This window comes from Sarcophilus harrisii, chromosome 2, assembly GCF_902635505.1.
Source record: "Sarcophilus harrisii chromosome 2, mSarHar1.11, whole genome shotgun sequence".
NCBI lineage: Eukaryota > Metazoa > Chordata > Mammalia > Dasyuromorphia > Dasyuridae > Sarcophilus > Sarcophilus harrisii.
In genome coordinates, this window is record NC_045427.1 from 319321011 (window position 1) to 319348690 (window position 27680).

The window sequence follows — 27680 nt, forward strand, 5'->3', positions numbered from 1 at the left end:
CCCGCTTTTCAGCTTTAAATTTCCTCCTCGTCCTAGGCTGTCACTACCTTTACTCCCATTTCTGCCTTTTCGTTCCCGATCTCCACCCCGTGTTTCCTGCCTCAGCTCTACTCGGATACCCCAGGCCAAAAAATCAAACCTACACAAGTTGCTTCTGAGATGCTGAGGGGCGTCATCACCTCCTAGCAACTCTCCTAGCAACGGGGTAACATCTGCTCCTTTTGGTCCAATACGAGAAGAGAACAGCTGGGCGTCCGCCTCCTCTCTAAGGGAGGGGAGGTGAGTTAGGCTTCAGTGACTGAAAGAACCTGCAGGAGCCAAGGGCTGTGAGTCCCGCTGCTGGTATTGCTGCTGCTGTCGCTGCCGCTCTGCCCTCCACTGCTGTTGCTGCGACTGAACTGCTCTCTTTCCAAGTCAGCCGGAAGAGCAAGAGCTCCAATTGAAACAAGGCTACAGAGTGCAAACGCAAAACACAAGACAGCACCTACATCTTTGCAAAACAGGTGGACATATCTGACTCCTGGTTGGTGACTCTTGCTTGCAAGGTATGTCAGTTCACTCATTGCTCTCTGCTCTCTAGGTATTATCTTTGACTTAGACAAACCACTGTTTGGTTTGCTAGGAGATCTAGGGATGCTGTCTGGGACCTCTGCTGGAAAGTCAGAGCTTCTATGTTGTATAGAGCGCTATTCTGTTTGTAAATAGCCAAGACTGGTTTATGTTAAGAATTCTGTATGTCATTGTTAGGTTTGATTTTGGAAGAAGTTTTTTGTTTTTCCTTTTTAAAAAATCTCCTCTCCCTCCACCATCCCGTTTGACTTTGCAGCACTGTCTGTGTGTGCTGTAGGGAGATTCAAGGCAGCCAACAACCCCTGGAATGCATGCAGGTCATTCTGAAATGACAGAATGTAGCCCCAATCTGATTTAGCAGCTATGTTTGGTTTAAATGCATGTTACAATCATGGTCCTGCTCTGGAATGGGTCCATTTGGCTTGGAGCACCTTTTCACTGTTACTGAAGCCCTTGAAAGTAACCATAGTAACTTACCTCTTTTTTGATGGGATCCTCCTTATTGGCTGCCTATTTTCCTCTTGCAAAGATCATTTCTCTAAATATAGAAGATGATATCAGTAAGCATTCATCTATATAGAAACTGTCCAGTTAAGTACCATACATTTTAATTAAATGACTATATTCAATGAAGATCATTTTATATTATGCTTCTTATCAGAAATATATAACTTTTTATATTGGAGGTGAAATCTTAGACTTCATCTTTTTACATTTCATTTTCAGAAATTATGCAAAACATCCATACTTAAGATCACATTACAACTTAAAAGTAATTAATCAGAATAACTAAAGTTGAGTATACAATTGTGATTAATTAAAGACTTCAGACCAGCATAAACTATGTCACAAGGAAATGATTGTTGGGATTTCATAGTCTCTAATTCCAGATGGACCACAGAAGGTGAAGGTTTTAAATACAAATTCACATAAATAATGTTCCTTGTATTTGCAGCTAAACTGGGTAAAATATTAGAGTTTCTGAATATCAATCATAAATCCAAAGATTATGTTACTAAGTGTCTTGTCTTAATGTCAATATATACACTGACTCTGTCAAATGTGACTTGTGTCTGTCTCCTTATTCTATGATGCTAGGTAACAGTCCAGCAGACTTATACTGTAAGAAATGCTGGCTGTGCAAAGGGGAACTCTTACAAGATTTTCTGAAGCCATCCTAGAAACACATTTTACAGATTGATTCAACATTACCAGGTAATTACTAGCATTAAAGAAATTTCTGTTTAAATATGTATCAAGAGAAATAAATGCTAATGTAGCATTACCATAACTTTCAAGATCAATACAAGGGGTTGTTTATGTAATTTAGAGGATTGCTGGGTAGAAGTCAATAAAGATTTTCTCTAGAAAAGACATTTGTGGTCTTGCAAATTTCCCCTATAAACCTGGAGTGTTTAGAGATGGCTATATAATAGAGTATATCATCTCTAGCAGCTTGTAAAGGAAGCCAGCTATCACACTGGCAAACACTTATTTGTAGGAACTAAAGAAAATAATTGAAAAGGATAGTAAAGTGAAATTATGAGATTTAAAGAAGAGCTTGCAAAATTAATTTTTGGGTAGAATTTAATCTGCATCAAAATCAGATGCTGATGTTTAGAAGACAAAGCAATCTTAAACTATGTTCAGTTTTCAAAGGTCCCTAAAGACTTTGAATTCAATTTAAGCCCTTACTATGATAGATGTAATGGTAAACCAATCCACTTTGCCAAGAAAACTCCAAATGGGGTCACAGAGAGTCAAATCTAAATAAAATGACTGAACATCATCATCATCATCATCATCATCATCACCACCACCACCACCACCATCACCACCACTACTACTACTACCACCACCCCCATCACCACTACCATAACATATGTTATCCATGGCCACTACTTACACATTGGCAAAAGCATATTGAATTACAGAGAACTCCTAGGAATGATGTGGTATCACTATTGCCACCCACTCCCCAATGCTGTTTAAAAAAGGATAAAAACTCCTAGCTTCCTTTCTCCAGAGAAAGATATATTTCAAAATTGATTCTGGTTTGGTGGGGAAAAAAGTTGAATAATTTTGAATGATGTTGAAAGAGGCATGGGAGGTATTTAGAACTATCCATAGTCCTGGCTGATACAAAATCTCTACAGCATTTTTTTAATTTAAATAACTAACATTTGTCACTCAAGTACACAAGAAATCTTTGACAGTTTGGTTGATTTATTAGCTTTAAATTTTCCTCTATGGTCCCTATTATACTTTATAGTAAGGGAGGAATCCAAGGAGACATATGGTTTACTGTAATCAGTCTTAAAGTGTTTATAATGTTCATATTCTAGGCAGAGCTTTGCTCATGCTATCAATTTGAGAAAAGTTTGAGTGACCTAGTCATGATTAGTGGTTCATTTATATGCATTAGCTTCATGCATTAGTAATTTATATGCATCCTGTCTCTTATATAATATGTATAGACATTAAGATCACTCTATGCCCTTTAATTTATGTGAGTCTGCCCTTTCATTGAGACTATTGTTGCAATCAAAAAGGTCAAATGAAAGAGGTTCTTGAATTTCAATTTTGATTCTATCATAAATACACATTTCCCGGGTTAGTTTAGATGGACAATGTCATTTCCCATTTTGTACATCAGAAAACATTATTGTAGGATCTGATTGAGTCAGGAAAAAAGACACTGTTGAAGTTATGACATGAGATTAAAGTCTTTGAGATCTTGATGAAATTAAAATTAGAAACAGCAGAGTGAATCTATTCTTCACTAATCTACATTTAAGGAGCTAATAATTCTTCTTATTCTAATGAGAACTACTCTCTGCAGCTCTCTTGAGGGGCATGAAATACACAGATATGGTATTTGAGCGAATAGGGAATTAGGATGAAAGCAATATTCAAATTTTAGTCTTTTTTTTCCATACAATAATTTGTCACATTTTATGTGAGTGCAAAACATGAGTTATGGGATGTATCTGAATAAAAAACCCAAGATGCTGATGTAGCTTTGATTAAAACCGAGAGTCATAGTGGTGACTTGTGATACTAACCTACACATAGAAATTTCAAAAGTAATTTTGAAACTAAAGAATAACTAGTTCAAAATAGGATTATTTGCTTAAAACATAAACTTCATAAATATGGTTAAATTGAAAATTAAAGATTAACACTTTGGAAGGAGGAATAAATTCATAGATAATAAGTTCTAGTACAGAGGACAAAGTGCCTTTGCAATCTCAAGTAGCCAAAAGCTTTTTAAAATTTCCTTGTCTTAAATGGGTTTTCTTTTCAAATGATGCCTTTGCATTTAATCCAGTGATCTCTTTTCCCCAATGTGGTGTTTTCTTCTTTTTTTCCAAAATATAATCGTTCTCCCAACTTGATTATTTTTGCATATTTATCTTCTATTTTATTCAGTCTTTATTAGAGTACCTTAAATGGCATAGATACATGCAGATTTAGTACTAGTGAAAAGAAATGGGGCCCATGGGACTAAAATTCTGTCTTGATACTTTGGTATGGCTTCTTGGAAATTGTTTTACCTCTCAGTGCCTTCCTTTTTTTTCATATGGAAAAGTGGGATAAAAATATCTGCAAATTTACCAGTTTAGCCTAAGTTTTTTTTTTAAAGAAATTTAAAAATAGAGTACTTCTAACTCTTCTGAAGGAATGTACTATATATATATATATATATATATATATATATATATATATATATAATAGTAAAAACTATTGTTTCATTCCAGGTGAGTTCTACTTTGGCTTGACTTTATCCTCTTCTCCTACCCCTAATTGAATTTATCTTTAAAATGTGATTTTCTACTATAAGACTATAAGTTGTCGAGAAGATTCTGATTAGAAAGAGTTTCTCTTTCTGAGTTTTCTATAGCAATGATAATTTTATTAGGTTTTTTGGCTGCCATGAAACTGGCCTTAGATGCATTTTATCCTTCTTTTCTCAGATGCCAAAATATTTCTTACATGGAGCACGTGTGAAACATTGAAGAGATACAGAGTTTCAATAAGATAATTCCCTTCTCCATTTTATTTTGTTTCATGTTTTCTTCTGTTTTCTCATATTTTAGCTTCTGTTCTTCATTTGGAATTGTGTTCATGGAATAGTTCTCTCCAGAACTCTTAGATATATTGGATAGGCCTTATTTTGTGCTATTCCTTCTTTTTTGGATGCTAGTTTGATCATGAACTCAATAAACTTTTTTTGTATTAAACTTCATCTTTTGTCTCAGTCACTGTCTGGATGATCCATTTCTTTCTGATATCAGTCGGTCTTTGTCTTCCTTTCCATCAATATTCCCCACTGAAAATTTGTTTTTCTTACTTGCTATTTCCCTGGTAGGTTCAATATTGTAGATTATACTTGTGTCAAGCCTCTTGCATGGTATCCTGTGTCCATCAGCACCCAGATGCTAAATTTACCCTATCTTCTGCTGGGGCTCCCAGTAATATAGAAAGTGTATGGCAAGGCCATGTCTCCCTGTGAACCACATATGGGCACTAGTTCCATTATTTGCTCCTGGTTTATTAGACTAGGGCTGAAGTTTGAGTTTGGTTCTCTATTTTTTGAAGTTTTCCTTAATTTAGCTCACTTTAACTTTACTTGTGGGAGTTTTGTTGACATGGCTCCTCTTTCTTTTCATACTGCTCTTTTTGTGTAATTTTGACATGGATCTAGGAACCTACTTTGATTTCTTTTTAGTTTTCTTTATCATTGGTATTTTGGAGGTTCTTTTCAGAAATTTTCTAAGTTTTTGTAGGCGAGTTAGGCTCTTATATAATTTTTCAAATTGACATCTCAATCAGAACTTCAATAGTTTATATAATTTATCAGTAGATTTCTATATCTAATTTGTGATTTTTATGGCAGCTTTATGAAATAGGTAGAACAAGTAACAATTGTATCATATAGATGAGGAAACTGTTCATAATGATAAATTTTCTTTCCCTATGCTATATAGCATAGAAACCAGTCTAGGAATTGAACCAAAAAGGCTCCAAAAGACAGAGCCCTGACTTGAATTAAAAAGGACTTTTGACTCTTAAATCCAGTGGTATTTTCATTATATTATATTGTCTAGGATCACCTGTGAAAAGTCCTAGAATACGTAGTTCACATCAATATAGGATACAACTCTGCTGAGTGGCATAGGATCTGGTGTCAGAAATAAATTTTTTTTATTTTGGAAGATCCATAATGTTGCTGGTGGTTATTTATTCCATTTTGTATATTGTAAATAGCTCATTCCTTAGTATTAATCTTCCAGAGGTTGCATGGCTGCCCCAAACCCATGCATTTGAAGGGTTGCCTTTTAGTAAGAAACATCTCTGAACTTAGTTAGGTCTGGTCCGCAGATGGTACATATCAAGTTTTTAACCAAGTCCATATTCAAAGTCTTTGTAGCATGTTATGGTCCACCAGAGATTATGCTTCACAAGCATAACTTTTTAGAATCCAGGTCCATTTAATGTTATGATGAGATTTTAGAGAATGACTTTATTACCAAACAGAATCATTTCTTACACAGATAGGAAGACTCATTTTTCCGAGTTCAAATTCATCCTCAGATGCTTACTAGTCCTATGACCCTGAACAAGTCACTTAATCCTATTTGCCTCAGTTTCCTCATTTGTAAAATGAGCTGGAGAAGGAAATGACAAAGTATTCCGGTATCTTTGCCAAGAAAACCCCCCTAAATGGGGTTATGATTAGTCAGACATAACTGAAAAACCATTGAACTGGAATCTTAAGTCAAAAGAACAGAAACCATTCTAGAAGGTCACACCAACGTATTTAAAGTAAAGCAGCCAAATTGTGGCATGCTGGGAAATAGCAACAACTAACAGATTCTCTTGGCACCCAGAAATCACAGATGGGACGTCTCTTTCTGAACAAAAACATTATGGAGACCAAAGTGCCTACATTTACAGCAGCTTTTCACAAACGAAAGCACATTTTGAAGATGTAGAAAGGGCTATGAGTCATTCTTTCTTTCTCTTTTTTTCCAGGCTCTTCTCTTTAATCATACTGTGAATTGTTTCATCTTTGAACACCAAGGAAAACCTATAGAACCTGGGAAGCTGAGGCCCAGGGATGTCAACTGATTTGTTCAAGGTACCATAGCAACAAATATTTTGTGCATCTGTCATTAGAATCTGTCTTTTTCTCTCTGTGTTAGAGGTGTCTTTGTCAAGGGATGATGTTACCGTTCTATCAAAAATGCATTTATATAATATTTGGTAATGATTTTTCTTAACATATTGTCCCAATCTATTTGCCAAAGTCTTTCCTTTGAATAACACTAATAATATTTTAATGTTTCCTAAACAGAAACAGTAGAATATGAAAAAGTATTGCATATGATCTAAAGCTGGAAGGGGGATTATAGATCTTCTAGATGAAACCTTTCATTTATAGATGATGAAACTGAGATCTGTCCAGTTAAGCAAATAAGCAATAATCAAAATGATCTGTCCAAAATTAAGTGCATAATAAGCCAGAGCTAATGTTTAACCACAAATTCTCTCATCACAACTACAGATTTCTCCTCTATCATAAAAAAAATTCATATATGAACAACATCTTTGAATCAAGAGTTATCTGTTTCTTCTTGGAGGCTCTGATGACAGGGATAAGTTTTCTCCTTGGTAGGTAAATTCTAGCACATTACTTATTGAAATATTATTAATAAAAGTTATAGAGATAACCTGCAAATCACCTGTTGTTGCATAATTTTTTTTTACATGCCCAGAAACTGTCAGATTATGTCCTAAGTGAAGAGAAGCCCCTTGGAGAAAATGGTAGATTTGGAGAGACACTTTATGTGTACAAATTATGTCATACAAATAACTTTAGCTTTTCGGGCCTCAGTTATTTCATCTGTATAATGAAATGACTGGACTATATGACACTTTAGAGTCATTTCCAACTTTAAAACTATATATGATAAGATCTAAGCTAGTGAAAGCCAGCTAATGGAATTTCCCATGGCATCCAGCTGGCAAACCAGAAGATAATCACCAAAATTATAAAGAGATAAATTTAGATGAAGCAAGTTCTTATAGTTCTCTTAATTCCGCCTAAAATAAATAACTCATTTAAAAAAATGTTTTAACATTTACAAAGTCCTTTCTTTAAACATCTGTGTGTGTTTGAGTATTATAATTCCCACCATGAAGATATGGAAATTGAGATTTAGAAGAATTAAATTTTTTGCCTAAAAGTTATTTTACTAATAAATATGGGAATTAAGTTTTGAACCTAAATTTTATTTTATGATTTCACCTTTAGTGTTTCTTTTTTTGCATACCAATGGTATCTAAATTTTTTTGATATCCTTAGCAATTAAATTGCTAAATTTTGATTATCCTTAGCAATTAAAAATTTTATACTCCCAGATCCATCCATCTATAAATTTATCTGTCTGTCTACTTCTATATTAATAAATCATTTATATGTCAGTTACATATTAGTGGGTGAAAAATACAGTACCTGGTAAATTTTACCTTCACCAAATAGGAAAAATTTATATCAAAAGATGCCAAAGCAACCAGTATTATGAATGCTCATTTCCTAGAGGCTATCACTTTTATTAATGTGATAACTTTTCTGATAATCTCCTACTACCAATGCTCAGAAGATTTTAAAATCATATCATCACAATTAGAAGAAGTAGGAGTTTTGGATCACAACTGTCTTCTGAGCTAGAAAGACCTAGGTTTAAGTTTACTTTGACATCTTCTGGTCAAGTGAGATTGGACAAATTACTTGCTCTTGAAGTATTCTAGGCAATTTTTTTAGCACCCACTTGCCTTGGTAAAAACAGTTTACTCATCCATATGTTCCTTATATCGCTGACCTCAGTTCCAGTTTCTAAATTATGTAAATGTAGTAACACACAAATCTATGTACATATATATTATAAAATATTATACAAATAGGAAATTTGGGAAAGTGAAGTAATGAAATAAATATCTTAAATATATTTTTTTATTTTATTTACTGATGATACAAAAACACTTTTCTTCTTCTTGCTAAACCCGAAACACTAATAGTTTTGATAATTACTTCCTTATAATACAGTTTAAGATCTGATTAACATCTTTACATTTTTTTCATTAGTTCCTTTGATATCCTTGACTTTTTGTTCTTCCAAATGAATTTTCTCATTTTTTCTAATTCAGCAAAATAATTATTTGTAATTTAATTATTAGTAATACAATTTTAGTAAGTTCATTATGACTAAATATGCTTTATTATTTTTTAAAATCTTCTTTCAACACTTTGTTGAAGGTCAGGTGCAACAGGAAGAAGTGATTACTGACTGTAGTTAATAAATCAAATTACTGATTTTTCAATGTGATCTAATAATTATGTAAAATTTTTTGTTAAAATTTAATTAGAAAGGGGCAGCTAGGTGGTACTGTGGTTAGAGCTCCAGCCCTGAAGTCAGGAGAACCTGAATTCAAACATGACCTCAGACACTTAACATTTCCTAACTGTGTGATCCTGGGCAAGAAACTTAAACCCAATTGCCTCAGAAAAAATTAAAATAAAATGAAATAAAATTTAGTGAGAAAATTTCCTTTTTTCCATTAATTATTATAAACTAATCTAGATGTGTTGAATTTTTGCATTCCCCATAAATGGCTGAAAGCTTATTAAAAAAATCATCATTTGGAAAATTCTTGAACAGATTGGGAAATTCTATTTTCACTTTTTTTGAGATGCAGACAAGCAACTTTTTAGGTGACAAATTTAAATAACTTTCATCAATAAAAGCCTAGTTTTTAAAAGTTCTGCTGGTCACAATAGATATATTGTTATTAACTAATATACAGATTATAAAATATACTTAAGATGAGGTTTCATTGTTACCTACAATGTATAACAATCCATATTTCAAAGAACTGATAGTTTTGCATATTTTGATCAAATTCTTTAATTAGCAGTTTATTTGCAGGAATCTTTGTATGGAATACTTCTATTTTGTGAGGGTTAGTTTAATTAAAATAGAATATGTAACTATACTTAACTCAGAACATGTAAAGTATATTGAGAATGAATGGATAAATAAGAACCATATTACTATTAAGCTCCATAGTGTAGAAATTTCATACTTCCCTCATGACACTTCATATATCATATATGACATCCTTCCCTTTGTTGGCATATGCACTAAGAACTAATGCCAATATCAAGGGAGTGATTGCATGTTTAATTATTAGTAAATTTATTATAATTTATTATTTTTAGATAAAAATTGAAACAGAACTTTTAATGTTTTCTTTTTATGTTCTCATGAATCATGAAATATATATCTTGAAGTTCACACATATGCGCACACACACACACACACGCGCACACACAAACATACACTCCCTTCAAGGAGTACTCAATTATATGATGTTATCTTAATATAAAGTGATACTTAACTTTCATTCTGGCATTATTAGATCTTAGGAAACAACAACTCAGTTTGGAAAAGTAAAGTTTTTGCATTTTTTTACTCACTTTTGATATTTATTGAAAACCATGCTAAGTTGCTTTCAGTTTTTTCTTGTGGGGATGATATTGATAAGAGAGATTGTATGTGAATTTAATGAGATAACTGATTGGGGTAATTTCTGCAATATCTAGATTCATTTCTAACATTTCTTCCAAATGTTTGCAGGAATCCTACAAAAAAAAATCCTACAAAATATCACTTCTTTAAGTCATTTAAGCAGAAAGATTCATGGACTATCAAATGGACTATCACATCTTAGTGTTGATTTTGTGTGTATATATTCTCTTTTTAGGCTAAGAGAACTTCTGTTCACACTGGTGAGCCAGGTGTTCAGAGCTTAGCTGCCTTGATCAGAGATAACTCTATGAGGCTGTTTTTTGTTACTATTCTCCATGAGTCTTTATGAGTGTGTTTTCTCCAAATTATCAGTCAATGACCTCAATTAATTTTTAGTAAAGGCATTTACTAAATGAAATAATATGAACAGTTTGTAAACCTCCCTTCTTATCTCACTCTCCAAATCCAGAGATATATTCTCTTCTTTGCATTTAAAATATCTGTATAAAAAGTGGGCTCACACTTCATGTACAATGGGGATGAGGCAAATGTGCAGAAAACATGTAGAAAATGAATGCCTCTCAATTTTTGGACATAGAAATATAGAAATCTTTTTTTCCTTTATAGAGTACTAATGAAATGCCATTTATGTGTAGTTCTTTGATGGGCTTTGAAAACTTTCCAGAATCCATAGCTGCTCTTCAATCCTTTGGGAAAAGTAATAATTCATAAAGTTATAACCAATCATCTTTCTAGGTCCATATAAAGATGTTACCTGTCATTAGCCATACCCATTCCATTGGCCACTGTCACCATGTTCAAAGACTGGGGTTTCTGATTATCCCAGGCTCATAAGGCTGCCTAGAAACTTTCTTCTCAAAATATTCATGCACCTAAAGTCAAGAGAGAATAAATTTAAAAGAAACAGTGGTGTAAATTCTTATGACCACAGTTGCATGAATGGGACAACGTGATGATTACTATTCCTTTACCCAGAAACTCATATCACTTCTCTCTTTCACAAATGGAAATAGACTGAGATAATTGGGTTCCAACTGTTGTATGCACACTTAACTCCACCTCAATCATATATAGGTCATTACCTCTTCTGTTTCTAGAGTTGATTAAAAGACATTGTATCATCATATATATCAAACCTGAGACATCATAACCAGAAACTGACACACAAAAGTTTCACAGGATCTAGCATTAGACATAATATCTGTTCAGGCTTCTGGAAATGGGCTCTCCTTAGGCAATCTTTACACTCATAACCTTAGGAAAACATATTCAAGTCACTTAAAATAAAAACTATGAAAATTAAAACTTTGGTTTCATCACAGTCTATGCAAATTGTCAAAGATGAAAAAATAATAGTCAATGATGAAAATCTATGGAAATATATACCACTAAAATTTTATTGACTGTACTCAAAGTAGCTCAATTCTCTTGGATTTCTTTTTGGAATTGTGAAAAAAGAAAAAAAATAAACTATTCGTACCATTTTATCTAGCTATTTCTTTACTGGGTATCTGCCCCAAAGAATTCAAGGACAGAAACAAGGTCCACTATTTTCCAAAATGTTTATAGTAGAACATTCTTTGTGACAGCAAATAACCAGGAACAACAGCAACAAAACTATGGTGTATGAATATAAATATTCACTTAGAAATGATGAATATGAGGAAGTCAAAGTCATGTGGGAAGATTTGCATTAATTAATATAAAATGAAGAACAAAGAAATGAGAACAATAGATATAGTTATAATAATACCAGTGAAAAGATCTTTAAAAGAAGTTGAACACTAGATTCAAAATAAGACCAGCAAAAGCTTTGGGAAGAAAAAAGATAACAAAATACAAATTTTCCCTCATAAAGGGAAGGTGGAGAATTATTAAGAAAGAATCTTGTATACATTGTCAGAAAAGTTTCCTGTATGGGAAGTTTGTGCTTAGCTGTTTTTCTTTATTATAAAAAGGGTTCAGGTACTAATGGCATGGGAATTAACTGTGATTTCAAGGCATTAGACATCAGTAAAACATTAAAGAGTTATTTATATCCTTTAATCACTTATCAATAAGGGAGTAGCTCTTGGTGCTACAGTTTTGTGTAAATCCCTTATATCTCTTGGGTATCATACTTTTAGTGGTGACATTTAAAGTAAATATTTTCCCCATTCAACTTTCTCAGTCTTAAGTTCTTTGGTTTAACTCACACAGAAGTTTTTACATTTTATGTAGAGAAAAATTTCTATTTTATCTTTTGTGACCTTTTCTATCCCTTGTTTGGTTATGAATTTTTCTCCACTCAGTTGAAGAAGATTTCTGATCTAGTTATTTTCTGATTTTTAAATAATGTCAACTTTTATATTCAGATCCTGTATCCATTTTGAATTTTTTGTGTTTTATGGCACAAGATCATAGAAACACAGAATTTAATAGTTGTGATGCACCTCAATGACCATCTAGGGCAGCTAATATCCAAAAATAATTTCCACTTTAACTTTGCTTCAAGACTTTCCACAGGGTTCAAACCACTATCTTAATTATTAGGGATATTTTTTGAACATCAAGGCCAAACTTGCTTTTTGTCAGTTTGTTTTTGTCATTACCCTTGATTCTTCCCTTTTGGAATCAACTAAAGCAAAAGTATTATCTCTTCCAAAATACAGACTTTCAGTATTTGCAGACAGCAGTTGTCCTTTTTTTTCCCTCTAGGTGAAATATTCAAAGTTCCTAAAATTTATCCTCATATGACATGAACCTAAAGCCCTTTATCATCTTGGTGTTTTCCTCTGGATGCACTCCATTTTAATCAATGCCCTTTTAAAACTGAATACAATTATAAAGATGTGGTTTGACAAGCACAGAATGTAGAGAAACTATCACCTCCTTATTTCTGGAAGCTGTCTCTTTTAATGTAGCTGAAGATCACATTAGCTTTTTTGGCTGCTACATAGCACTGCTGACTCATATTTAGATGCTGTTCTAAATTTAATTTCTAACAAATTGCTTCCCAGTTTTCCCAGAAGTTTTTGTCAACATAGGAGTTCTTCCCCTAGTAATTTATATTCTTGGGGTTATAAAACCCTGGGTTACTGGCTTTGATTGCTTCTGTTTCTTGATATGTGGTCTATCATACTGGTTTATCTATTTAAACCAGTACCAAGTTGTTTTGATAACTACTGTGTTATAATATTATTGGAATTACCATTTGAATACTATTTTCAAATTTACCTATCTTGTCCTACCTATCCTACCAGATCTCTCTGCTGACCTCCAATCTCAAATCTTCAATTGTTTTCCAGATATCTTGACTTGGATGTCCAGTAGACATCTTAAATTCAGCTCATTCAAAATGGAACTCATTATTTTTCCTCCTAAAGCTTCATCCTCTTCTACTGTTCTTATTATAAAAGACACCATAATTCCCCCAGTTTCTCAGGCTTTGATGTCACTATACTTTCCTGCCAGGACTGCTTGTGCATCTGCCAACTTCAAGTCATCCAATGCCAGATCATGCCTGGGATGCTCTCCCTTCTCATTTCATTATCTGGATTCCTTTTTAATCTACAAACATCCCATCTTTTACAGGAAATCTTTTTAAATCTCTATTAATTATTTCATATGTATCTAGTATATAGATTGCTTTTATATATTTTTTTACCTTTGCTTATTTTCTCTCCTCCCTTTTATATTATGAGCTCCACAAAGTCCTGGACAGTCCTTTGCATCTTTTTCTTTCCTGTACTTAGTGCCTGATACATAGTGGGCACTTAATATATGTTTATTGATTGATTGTAGGCCTGGTTATAGTATCATTCTACTCAAACCTTTAACCATTATTTCCTTTGAAATTATAGATCTTTTGTTGCTCCAAGTGAATTCTATTTTTACTTTTTCCAGTTCCATAAGATGCTCCCTAGGAATTTGGTGGTGGCACTAAATATATAAATAGTATTAAATATATAAATTAATATATGCATATTGTTTTATTTAGGTTATTACATATTATTAAATTATATTTATATTATAAATAAAAGTATCTCATTTTTATTATATTGGTCTGGGCCAACTGTAAGCAGTGAAGAACTCTTAATTATTTGCCCCCATGTATATCTATAAGAAGAGAGTAGGATATATATGTATGTATGTGTATGTATAGATTCTGCTTTATTTATAAGGAATAAAGAATATTTAATATAAATCTTGCATATATATACAGGCAAGTTAATGACCAAATATGCATTTTTAATATTTTAGAGAGGCAGAGATAGAGATAGACAGAACAAAGTATGACAATCAGAAGAGCCTCATGGTTTACTTAGCAAAATACCAGTGCTCTTGTCTATCTCCATAGGAGGTGCTTTTTTGATGCCTTTAGACAAAGGGGCACACACTGTAATCTCATCAAATTGATAATGTTATTCACAAAATTAATTAAAGACTTACTTCACCAACTTCTCCCCTTCCTTTAACCTGTTCCAGTTCATTGATTTTTATATTTTCTTCTTATGTAGATATAGATATCTCTTTAAGAATTATTCCTTTGACCATAATTTTTGTCATGTTTTATCATTGTTTTAATTTTAAAATGTAATTATTTATTGCTTCTATTGAGAATTCTTTGACTCATTCAGATTGTCATTAACTTAATGTCCATTTAGCACTCTCATTTATTGATATTTTGTTGCAATTATTTTTGCCTTGTGCTCTATAAAGTGTGCTAATTATTTCTGATTTTTTATGTGTTTATTACTTTTTATGCCTTAGCACATGGCTAAATTTTGTCAAGTATTTGGCACATGGGAAAAAATTGCTTATATATGTGTGCATATTAAAAATCATCTGTTAGAGCTTTGACAATTAAACTCTCTAAATTGTACCAGGTATATGCACACACAAATACACACACATGTATACATTCACATACACACATATATATGTATTTTATAATTTCCTTACAAAATGCTAGTTAGTTCAATCTAATTTTTCTAATCATTCATTCATTCAGTTCTGTACTTTCATTTTTGTTTATTTTTATATTGCGTTTATTTAGCTTTGAGAAAGGTATATTAAATTCTCATGCTATTATTGTGTTACTCTCAAAGTGATTTTTGCAATTCACTTAGCTTTTATGTGAAGAATTCAATGCTATTTAGTGACTATAGAATTATATTGTTATTTTTTTCTTTGTCCATGCTGGCTCCCTTTAAATAAAATATAGTCTCCCTATTTACTTACATTGATATTATTGATTTTTATTGTTGCTATATCTTAAACACTTTTTAAAAAAGAATTGTTTGAAGCATAATTTATTTCGCTCTATCCTCTTATTTTTACTCTATATGTTTCTTAATTTTAAAAATGTTTCTGGTATGCATCAGTTTTTAAAATTTATTTTTCTTATTCATTCCTCCATTGTCTTTTTATTAGAGCTCTTCCTCTTTCCTTTTGTGCTTTATTAAATAGTAGCAGCAAGTCTGAAGTTCCCCTTTTCACTTCATAATTATCTTCCTCTCTGGAATCCAGGTTGCTCTACAATTGTCTTCTGTTTTATTTTTCTAGTCTCTGAATCATTCTTATTCTTAGGCCTCAAGCTACCCTGAGAGTCATGATTTACATAAAACAATAAAAGAGGTTTTCAGAGTTGCAGTCATCACTAAGAGATGTGGGGATTCACTTCACATCAAAGGATTGCTCAATCTTCTCAAAAAATGGGGTGCCTTTTGGAACTTTGCCAGAGATTCTATTCTCAGAGTTACTGCTTAAAAGTGCTGCAGTCTTGGAGGTCACAGGACTGCCTTAAGATGGCAGATTGGCACATTATGGCAAAAGATGCATTGTTAGGAGGTGCAGGATATTCAGTTTTACCAAATTTAAAATGAGGTAGTAGGACTAGAGGGTTTCTAAGATTCATTCCAGTTTTAAATGTTTAATATTATGATACTAAGAAATTCAATACTTCAAAACATCTCTTTTTCAAGCAGTATGGAAATTCTCTTCAGCATAGACAGTTGCCAAAAAAAATTACATGTTAGAACTTTGGCAATTAAATTCTTTCAACTGTACTGGCTTGTTGTTGGTTGACAGACCCATAGGCATGATTTAGATAACCCAGGGTCATCTCCTTCTTGGCTTTAGAGTAGGACGTTAGTGGGGAACTATTAAATATTTGTAATTATAATATAAGGGAAACAGTGGATTATAATCGGGAAAAAAAAACAGTGGCCTATATACAAACCTAGAGATCTAGTTCTTTTGCTAGTTTTTCTATTGATTGTTCTTATAGTTTGGGACAGTTATTGAACCTCTCTAAGAACTCAGTTTCCTAATCTCTTAAGAATTGAATAATATGTTCATAAAGGGCTTTAAAAGTTTTTCATATGTCAATCAAGGACTAGATAATCTTTGATATATCTTTGAGTTCCTGAGTATGCATCCATGTCATAGGTTCTGCAGACATTATTGAGAGATAGCAGTGTCAGAGTACAAATTCCACTTCTGTGTTATCTTGAGAAAGCAACTTTATGTCTCAGTTTCAATTTCCTCATTTGTGGAAAGGGGGTGCTAACAGTTGTACTTCTCTGTCTCAGAGAGCTGTATATTTAAAATGATGTAATGTTTGAAAAAAATCGAGTCACCTATCATTACACCATCTTACCATCAGTAACTAAATGATGTCTAAGATTCTTTAGAGTAGGACTTCTTAAATTTTTTTTACTTGCAACACCTTTTTTTTCTGAGTATATAGGTATATAAAATAGGTATATAAATCATAAAGAAATTATATTAAAACAATTCTTTGGTATACATATAATTTTATCATTTATTAAAGATGCAAGCAAATTTGCATCCTAATGAAATATGTGCTTGTTTCTTACATAAGGAATTAAATCTAGTCAGATAATTGATATCTTTATGGTTGCCAAATTTTTTGTGACCCCCATATTCAGTATAGGGCTACAACCCACAGTGTAAGATTCTATGATTTACTAATTCAGCCATATGAACCTGATCTCTGGTACATCTAGGCTGAAAATGAAAAATATCCCTTAAAATTCAGCGCCAGAATCAACTATTAAAACTACAAGAAAGATGTGGAATTTGTGCCAGCTGTGAAGATTTTTTAGCATTTCGGCTGTCCTCAGGGATGCTCGTCTGGATCATCATCTCCAGAAGTGTTCTCAGTGTCTTGCTCAGGTTGATGGGACAAGACTGGACTTTTGGCTCTTTGATGTGTGCTTTCAGGATTTAATTTCTTCAGTTCCATACCATCCCTGCTTGGATGCACCTAGACACATTCCTTAAATAGGAAATGTCTTCAGACAGAAGTTTGAACAGAAAAGGCTGGCATCATCATATAAGCTTGACTTGTGAAGTCACAATGCTTCTTGTAGTTGTCACTTATGAACTAGAGCAATATGTTTCTTTGACAGTTGCTTTCTAAAGGTGCCATCCAGTTGGTTTTTTTCTGCGTTTGCAAGGAAATGCCTTTCAACTAGTCATAATGTCCTGTACTTATAAGACCTGGTGCTAAAAAGCATCTTAAAGAATCTCCTCTATAATGGAATGATAATACCTGTCCTTACTTATCTTGCAGGTTTGTATTGAGTTTCACACAGAATGGAATCATTTACTACTTTGCAAACTTTGAGACACTACATAAATGTGTGCCATTATCATTAGTTCAGGCCTCTCATTTTACAAATCAGGGAACTGAAGTCCCCCAAATCCAAGGGACTCATTGAACATCACTTAGGAAGTAAGTAGGAAAATTAGGTTTAGAACTTAGGTCTTTTGATTAGAGGTCAATTCTCTCATGCGATTCTGCTTCCCTTTTTGTGAATGGGAAAACAAATTAACAGAGTTTTAGTTAATGGGTAGGAACAGGGATAATATTGACATCTCAGTAAAATTAAGGCACTTCTCATTTTCCCAACTTTTTCTCATACTATACATCATTAATATTCATGTTCCATGCGATTATCAGTGAATAGTGAATGACAAGTTCATGGTTCTGATAACCTTTGATGCTTTTTATTACAGAGAACTCTAAATGAAGAATGAAGATTTTTCATAATTTAGTTAAAATGCTTACTGACCTTGTTTGTCTGACAATAAAATAATCACTCGATTTAGTATGAAAAAAATAAATTGAATTTATTATTTGGTCTAGTCTAAATAGAACAATTGATTGATTAGATGATTTTTTTTTTCTTTTCACCTACCCTTTTGTGATACAAGGCTATGCTTATCTAATTAAAATTATATTAAAAAAATGAAAAAAAACCCTAAACCAATCCCTCCTTCATCTCCAAAAAGTTTGAGACCATGGAATCAAAAAAAATAAATCCACCTACCTAATTAAAGCTTCCTTCTTTCATCCTTTGATCCTTCCTTTCTTCCTTCCTTCCTTCCTTCCATCCTTTATTTTCTCCTTTTTTCCTTCCTTCCTTCCTTCCTTCCTTCCTTCCTTCCTTCCTTCCTTCCTTCCTTCCTTCCTTCCCTTTTTGCCTTTAACTGTCAGTCACTCTCTGTGAAGATAAATGCCATAGAATAAATAAAGGAAAAGAAAGAATGTAGTAAAAAAAAGTTGCTTTTTCACTTCAAAAGAGAACTTCAACTGTAGAAATCATGCCTGATGTTATAATAGGATCAAAGAACATTTAATTCATTGAGAGCTTATAGAAGCCAGCACTTACTGGTTTTGAGTCAATTGAAAATGATCAATGCTACTTCTTTAGACATGAAAGCTATCAGTCACATTAGGCTGAAATTCTAAATTCCCTAAAATTCATGCTAACTCCTAACTTAAAAGCATCATTACTTGCCATTCCCTGTTACAACACAGAAAATTTGGAATGACTCTCATACTTTCTTTATGCCTTTTGAATGGCTTTTTAAAAATGACATAAGTACAAAAAGGACCTACCAGGGGAGGACCAGAAAGAAAATAAGAGAATTTAAAAAAAGATGGATAGCAATGTGTTGTCTTATGATTTATTATATTTTCTTTAATGAAATTTCTTAATTAGTGTTTAAGAAAGCCTCAATTATATTATAAATTAAATTGTTTGAATGGAGAGATAATTTCTTACTTTGATTAAACATATGCAAATACATGCAATGCACACATATAAATATAAACAATATGAAAATAGAATGCAACATATAAATATACTCAAAGACACAAAATACATTGACAACACTATATACACATGTGCATACATAATACATATAATGAAAATGAATTTTTCTTTCCAATTTGGCTTCATATTGATCTGACTGATTATTGTACTGGGATTGCTTTTGAATTCTGAATATAGTAACTTTCATGAAGAAAATGTTCCTTTGCTGTTGAGATTGGCTACTGTGGGTCAGCAGCACCACCCAGAGTTTAAACTGGGAACTCTTTTCAAACTGTTTTGAAAACTGTAAAAGCCTACAGTAAAAACACAAAACCTGACTCTCATAAGTAGTCTAGAGCCTTCCACAATGGCAATGTTTCATATGAGAATATAACAATCTAGTTATTCACTTTTTGAAACAAAGCCAGTTTAAACTTAGATAAGTTACAATTATTATTTTTTCCATAATAACTTGAGGCAATGATATTTAGAGAATTGAATCTGTAGTCAGAAAGCTGGGTTCAAATACCATATCTCATATTAGTTATGTTTTGTGGGTAAGTCTCTTAATCCTTGTGAGTCTCAGTCAAGCCTCTACTATTATGTGGTATAGATTGGTAGTCACAATTTATTAAGCTATTCAGATACCAGGCACTATTTTAAGCAGTAGGAATATAACGAAAGGCAAAAAAAAAAAAAAAAACCAAAAAAAAATTGGGGCCAAAATATTGGTCCCTACTTTCAAGCTTTCATCATTGAATCTTAATTCAAATTCTGGAGACAACATGCATGTTCAAGCTATACATACATACATCTATTAATATTTGTGTATATATATATATATGTATGTATATATATATATATATCTTGTACCATATGTCTATATGTCTATAACTATATATATGGTACAAATAGAAAATAGTGTTCAACAGAAGACTATCAAAGGTAAGTAATGTGGAAACAAAAAGGTCTCTTATGTAATATGGGATTTGAATATTTTTTAGTATTTAATTTAATTTTTGCTCAATTGCATGTAAAAAGACAAAAAAAAAACCCATTTCAGGCACAAGAAACATCCAGTACAAATTCAAAGAGGCTAGAGAGAATATTGGGTGAGCAACAGCAAATAAACTAGGTTAGTGGTACCTTAGCATACATGGATAAAGTGTGTGATTAAAAAGCATGTAATTAGAAAGGTCATGAAGCAATTTGATTGATTTCTCTTTGAGATGATTTTTCATTTATACTGTATATATCTTGTATGCCTAGTTATTTGTCTGCTGTCTTTTCTGTTGGAATATGTACTCCATGAGGACAGTAACCATAATTTGCCTTTTTCTGTATTCCCAGTGCTTACCACAGTGCTTTTCTAGCTAGTAAAATATTACTAAATGTTTATTAATTGACTGAAAACTTGTCTATATATGGCTTTCCAAAAGTCTTAAAACCGCCTTAAGATTTTTGAACACCCTGTAAATATGGTCCTGGATTTAGTTTTAGTACAGTAGAGAATTATTAGACTTCATTGAAGGGGATGCAAGTTGACATTATCACTTTCCTGCAGTGAAGAAAATAATAGGTCCTTATTAGCACATGACAACAAAGAAACTGTTAATAATCTGGCAGACTGGGAGTGGGTGGTGATCCCCAGCTCCTATTAATGGTTGAAGTATCAGGATTCCTAAGATCTTTTACTTTGGTCTTAACATCAATAAAGTTGAACCCACAATATAATTACATAGTTTTGCTCTAGAAGGGCAAACATTTAGTAGTGTTCAATATTTACTATAGAAATATAATAGAATTCTTTGTTCAGTAAAGAAAAAGATATCAAGTAATCCAATATATGATAAATATGTGCAATTTTTCTAAACATATTTTCACATTTGTCAGTGCTGTGCAAGAAAAATCAGGTCAAAAGTGAAAAAAAAAACACAAGAAATAAAAAAAAAAAACAAGCAAACAATAATAACAAAGGTGAAAATACCCTGCTTTGATCCATAGTCTGTCTCCATAGTTCTTTAAATGTGGATGGAATTTTCCATCACAAGTCTATTGGACTTGCCTTGAATCACCTTATGGTTGAATAAACTCAAGTCCATCCTATTTAATCATTTGATATCTTTCTTAATCCCAGGAGGATTCCCAGACATCTAGAAGGAGGAAAGAGAAAGAGACAAAACAATGTATATATGTGTGTGTATTTATAAGAGAGAGAAAGAAAGACAGGCAGAGCGAGAGAGATAGAGAAAGAAAAATGAAGGGGAAGAAAGAAACAGAAAATGAAAGAAAAAATAAAAGGAGAGAGGAAGAAAAGGAGGAGAGGAGAATGAGAAGTAGGAGAAGAGATATTAGGGTCCCTCAGTGGCCCTTAAGCAGGGAATTACAAACAAACAAACAGGAGAGGTCAAGGACCCAAACTCCAGATTTTCCATCTACTACTTCCAATCAAGATATGTCCCATGCTTAGCCACATTTGTCCCTTTTCAGCTCTTTCTGAGAGATAATATAATTCATGGTCTCATTGAAAGAAAGCTCAGTTTGTAAAGTGAACAGATTCAAGGACCTCCTCAGAGTTTGTAATATTGAATCAATTTGGTTTTACCCTATGTTTTTCTATAGTAGGAAGCTTCCCCCCTGTCTTCGTGGTCCATGGTACAAGTACTGGCAGAAGTTGGGAGGAAGACAGGCAGATTTCACTAGTTTTCTCATTCCTATTCAAACTACAGAGAGTCATCTATCAATTGAGACATTTCAAAAGAATATTGGAGATTGGGAAGCATTGTAATATTCTTCTGATATGATAGGGTTGACCCTGTCCTTCATCATATCTACCACATTACTTTAAAAAATGGAAGAAATACATTAAAATATGTTTAATATCCTCATTTGAAAAGGTCTGCACCTATCTTAAAGGATCAATGAAGATAAATATTTTTGAAGTAAGAGTAAACCTAAATTTATAGTAAGTTCCTATTACTAATTCAGCAGCAATAAATAGACAAAGTTTCATTGTTGTTAAACTTCTAAGATCATAAAATTACAGATTTAAATCTAGAAGAGACCTTAGCTATCAAGGAGTCCAAGCCATTCTTTTTTATAGAAGTAGAAGGTAAGGCTCAATTTCTGTTAAAGTTGATTGGCCATGGTAGAAGAGACAGTATTTGAACCCACTTCCTTTGATTCCAAATCATAACACTATATAATAAAACTCAAACCAAAAACCAGTCTTTAGTTGATTCCTTGTCACTGGACTTTGTGAACCACTTACGGATTTTGAGTATGATCTATGAGGTACAATGTAAGGTGATAAACTGGGGCTGGCAAGAATTAAATTCACTCATTTTAGCCTGATTAATCAATTTTGAGACAGAAATGGTTACATCATTTTGCTTTGCTTCTATAGTTCCCCAAAACTTGTCCTTCTTATTTTGTCTAGCATTCTGGAAATTTGACTTCTTAGTTTTAAAACACAAATTCTCTCTTTTCAAACATCAGAACTTTCACATCTTATAAAAAATTTTATTCGTACATCCCAACGATTTCTTTCTACTTTTTCATTTATGCAGCTCCTCCAGTAAATTACCATCTACATTAACGACGTCGAAAGTAGCCTATTTTAAGAGGAAATATGCAGAAGAAGAAGATTTACATCAAGATTACAATGGGTATTTTCCAAAAGTAAGTAATTTCATGCATGTGCTGAGCAAATGTTCATCTGTCTTGGTTGATAGGAAGAAGTTAGTTTCTTCATTGGAAGCTCCTTATACTGACTACTTTCATATTTACCTTGTTCTCAGTAGGAAAACCTGAGTGTTCCCTCTTCTAAGATAAAGTTATTGATTGTTTTCTCCTTGTAGCACCTGATATTACCAGAAGACCGGACCTGCATTCTAAAACTTTCACTAGAGAAGCTCAGGTTTCTTGAAGACCCTGAAACCTATCTTCGAAGGTCTGTGCTGATCAACAATTTGTTGAGGAAGATCCACCTGGAGACAGAAAAAGAGAGTTATGAATACTTTAAAGAAGCTCCCTGTTATAGGACTGCTTATTCTGATACAAGAAAACGGCTGAAGTTTATGGTACAAGAATGCTGCTCTCAGTCACTCTATTATGAAGAGCTGCATTCGTACCATATTGTGCCTTATTCTGCGGAGAATGCCATTTATGGAATGGGCTACAGCAGCAGCCACTTGGAGCAAAATTCTCAGTTGCTTATTTATAAAATGAATTAAAGCAACTATTAGGTTGATTTCCTATTTTTATTTCTAAATGCCTGAACTGTTTCTAAGTGAACAGGTTTTACTGATTACCCAGTGCATTTGGATTCAACACTAAGATGCACTTTTAACTGAATGGAAGCATACTTTGATTAATATTTAGCAGTCCTTTATATCATCATATTGAATTAAAATTATGTCCATAAATTCTAAAGTTTGCAGATTAAGTGCTTTTGGAAGCTGAGCTCTCTTTTAAGATATGGTTTCAAATGTAAAGTTGTTCATGGAGGTTTTTAGACATTTTCATCTATATTTGTTACACCACCATTGGTGGAGAATAAAAAAATGAAGAGAAGAACAGACTCACCTGACAGTGTAGTCTCAATGAGGATAACGGATGTTTTGAATTTAGCATCCTTTAAAAGATGAGAAAGTGGGCAAGTACTTTCAGAAATGCTCTATGTTTTTCCAAACATTTGTGCCAAAGCATTTGCTGGGCACAATTTTCAGCCTCAAGAGCTAGAATTCAAAATGGGGCAATAATAGATCCTGTAAATTCAGAATAAAATAATTGAGGGAGGGGAGGGAAAGGAAACTTTAAATGGTTGCACTAAATTGTACTCAATTTTACTCATCTCATGGCTTAGTAGCCTTTGTTGTTGAGCAGTGAAATTTAGTGAACGCTCTGTCTTGGGTCTTGTCACCAGTCACAGTTTGTGGTGGGCCACTACTAAATAGTGATAATCTCATTTAATTTCTTTAGTCATCTGTTTTGGAGCCTGGGGAAGGGGTGGGTGGGCAAACTTTTTCACAAACTGAAACTTTTTTTCCTGTAGTTATCAAGACTGGAATAAACCAGCAGATATGCCAGGGTATTCTTGCTTTACCCATTTTTAAGAGTGCTCTAGATAATGGTATTTCAATTTTGCACTGGTTTTAACATTACTCTCAAGCACTAATTGACAGAGTTTCAGAGTGCCATTGGTATAACAGTTTAGGTAGTTACATTTTTGAAATATGAAAGTTGTTTATTTAATATATTAGATAGAATTATTAAATTGTTGGAGGTATTTTATATCATTTGAGATTTGAGGGTGATATCCATCTTCAGTTTTTAGAGTTTTGTCTTATCAAGCATGTTATATTAAAAAGGTAATATAAAATGATCAAGCAGATTGGGAAAACTAGTTGCCAAAGGTATACTCAGAAAAAACCAAAGACTAATGTTAATGAGGCTGTGATATTGGAAAGAAGAATTGGAAATGAGGATTGCTTAGGAATGAAAAGCAACTACTGATACTTCTGTAAACTTGGTACTTACTATAATGTGTTTGATGTTCATTTTGGGACTTGACACAAAACGATAGAATAGTCAAAGGCCTTGTTTTAGGTGACAAATTACAAACCTTCAGTAACCATACTTCATTATCAGTGAAAAGGTGATGGTTTGTTATATGGTCCTGATGCTGAAAGCAGACTCTTAACACTTGGAAAATGACTTTCTATTTGTGAGATTTGTAGCTTCTGACTTGATATATTGTTTGTGCCCTATTGTGAACTATTACAATGTTTATCATGGGTGCATTTGATATCAAGGATTTTAAAATCTTAATTAGAATGCATGGCAGCAGATTACAAAGACAGAATGGTGAATTCTGCCAGGTGCATATTTAATATTACTGTCAAATCCAGGATAAAAAGCATTACAGCAAAATGAAAAATCAGAATTGAGGTTAATACCCATGCAATGTAAGCTGAATGGAAAAATCATAATAGAAAAAAAAACCAAGCATCTGGGAGCCAAATTTAGTCAAGAAGTTCAAAAAACCTAAAGCCTGCCCTTTTCCACCATGCCAAGAAAGTAGCTCTCATTTCCCATAATAGCACTTTTTATCACATAGAGTTCTTAAAGCATGATAATCTCAATTACAAAGGCTATGAATGTAAGAGCAGAAACAGAAAAAGGAATTTTCCCAGCAAGAATTAGAAATGGAGGATTTTCAGATTTTCACTGGGAAAGATAATATACTTGGGTTGTGGACAAAGCTACATTAATTTGCCCTTAAGAGAAAACCTAATTATATTAAATAATGCTTGCATCAAAGTTTTTTTTTTATCAAGATAAATTTGAATAATATATTCATCTTGGGAAAAGCATAGAAAAGGTGAAGGGATTAAAGGGACTTTTTGTATCAAATGTACAGAAATGAATTGCTGGTGAAACCAACTACTCTATGGGGCAGAGAAAAAGCAAAATGTTTCATTTGATCCTATATCATTTAAAAGAGCTTGGTAATCTATAAGTGCTTATGAAAAGGATGTGTTTTCAGTTATGTCTGATTCTTCATGATTCCATTTGGGGTTTTCTTGGCAAAGATACTGAAGTGGTTTACCATTTCCTTCTCCAGATCATTTTACAGATGAGGAAACTGAGGCAAGAAGGTTAAGTGACTTGCCCAGAACCACACAGCTTGTAAGTACCTGGGTTCACATTGGAACTCAGATCTTCCTGACTCCAAAGCATGGTACTCTATCTACTGCACCACCTAGCTGCCCCTAAGAAGAGACATACCAATGTTTAAAAATGAAAAAAAAATCTTTGAAAATGTTAAAATATTTCCATAAAAATGTAAAGGGTATTTAAGTTAGTAATTAATCTATTTAAGACATTTATATACTTTTATACAAAAATTATAAAAAAAATAGCTCCTTGATAAGGAGGTTCACAATAATTTGAACATCAGTAAAAATATCTTAGAACTATAAAACATCTATTCTTCTGAGTTAAGAAACAAGATTAAGGAAAAGTAACTCAAGGAGCATTAGCTACACTTCGTGTTCTCCCTTTTAACTATCCCATTGTTGTCCCCTTTCTCTTGCCTGATCTGGGTGAAGTGAAGCCTATTGAAAATCTTCAGTGGAATGGAGAAGGCTATTCTAGATAAGCAACCAAGAATGTCATTGATAGGGCTAAGTAATACCTGTGGGTGTCACTCTCAGACTGGAAGCATAGTAAGAAAATAAAACCCTTTAAAAAAGGGAAGCAAGAAAAGGCAAAAGGAGAAGAGTAAGAAGTGAAATTAGGAATGCGAGAAAGGTTAGAGAAAGAAAAGAAAGAAGTTTTTCTTTCCAAGATTATTTGACTGCCACCTACAGTTGACATCTGAACCTTTGACTGTCTAGTCCATCTGGACAAAGAACTCATTCATGTTCTTAGTTCATTGCTTTGCATTCACCAAGGAGGCTGGATTGTATTTAGTCCATATGCAATTGAATAATGTATATGCTAAAGTTTAAAATCTTCCTCTAAATAGTCTGTTAGGGGCATGACTGAAGATGAAAAGATGTGATGAATAGATGATTGATAGACGGAGCAGCAAGCATGGGTATGGGTCAGCCAAATACCTACATTGGGTCTCAAATCACATGACTGCACCAAGAAGTGGAAAGATAAGGGCTGTTAATTGGGAGCTTTAGCTTTTCCCATTGTTCAGTTCTGGGAATGCTTAAGTCTCTATATTTTGGTAGGCTTTTATGAAGGGAGAATCTCAGACCCTAGTCAATTAGAAGTCAAGCACTGATGCTTTTAGAGATTGAATTCATATTTTGGAATTTAAAAGTTAATAGGTATAGAACCAGGGTGTAGAAACTCTGGGGACAAATCATACTGTGTTCTACCCCCAATCTCCTTTATTGTTTTCTCCCCTCATATAGGCATGAACAAATATAATTAAAGGGAAAAAAGTCATAAAAGAGTAACAGTCTTAGGACTATGTTAAAAAAAAAAAGGCAGGATCAATCCTATCCTATTTGTCTTGGTGAAGTATCAGTGCTATTGATGGCCAGAATATGAGTGTATTTATCACTTTTTGACATTATATAAACCTCTTTATAGAGGCTTATAAAAGCCATGACTTTTTTTCTTTTTCTTCTTTTAAATTAGCATTTGAAGGAGTCACTTTCCCCCTTCCCATTGGCTCCCTGAATGTTCTCCATCACTATAGCAATGTACATTTGGAAGATCCTCAAGGAGTAGGGCCAGGATGCTTACTTAAATTTGCTGTACCTTAGAACAGTGTGGGAGGGCAGAGGAAAGTATTTGCCTATTACACAAGCTCAACTTTCTCTAGGAAGAAGATTTTTTAAGAGTAGGGGCAATTAGT

At 33.1% G+C, this 27680-nt stretch overlaps 1 protein-coding gene across 1 annotated transcript; it reads left to right on the forward strand.

The window, feature by feature from the left end:
* Positions 1-6650: 6650 nt before the first annotated feature.
* Positions 6651-25334, forward strand: LOC111720568 (SERTA domain-containing protein 4-like; the record flags this gene model as incomplete). The annotated part of the gene is made up of 3 exons (XM_031952689.1): positions 6651-6715; positions 22867-22978; positions 23158-25334. Coding segments are annotated over 3 exons (552 nt in total), but the record flags the coding sequence as incomplete, so codon positions are not given.
* Between the last annotated feature and the right edge of the window lie 2346 nt (positions 25335-27680).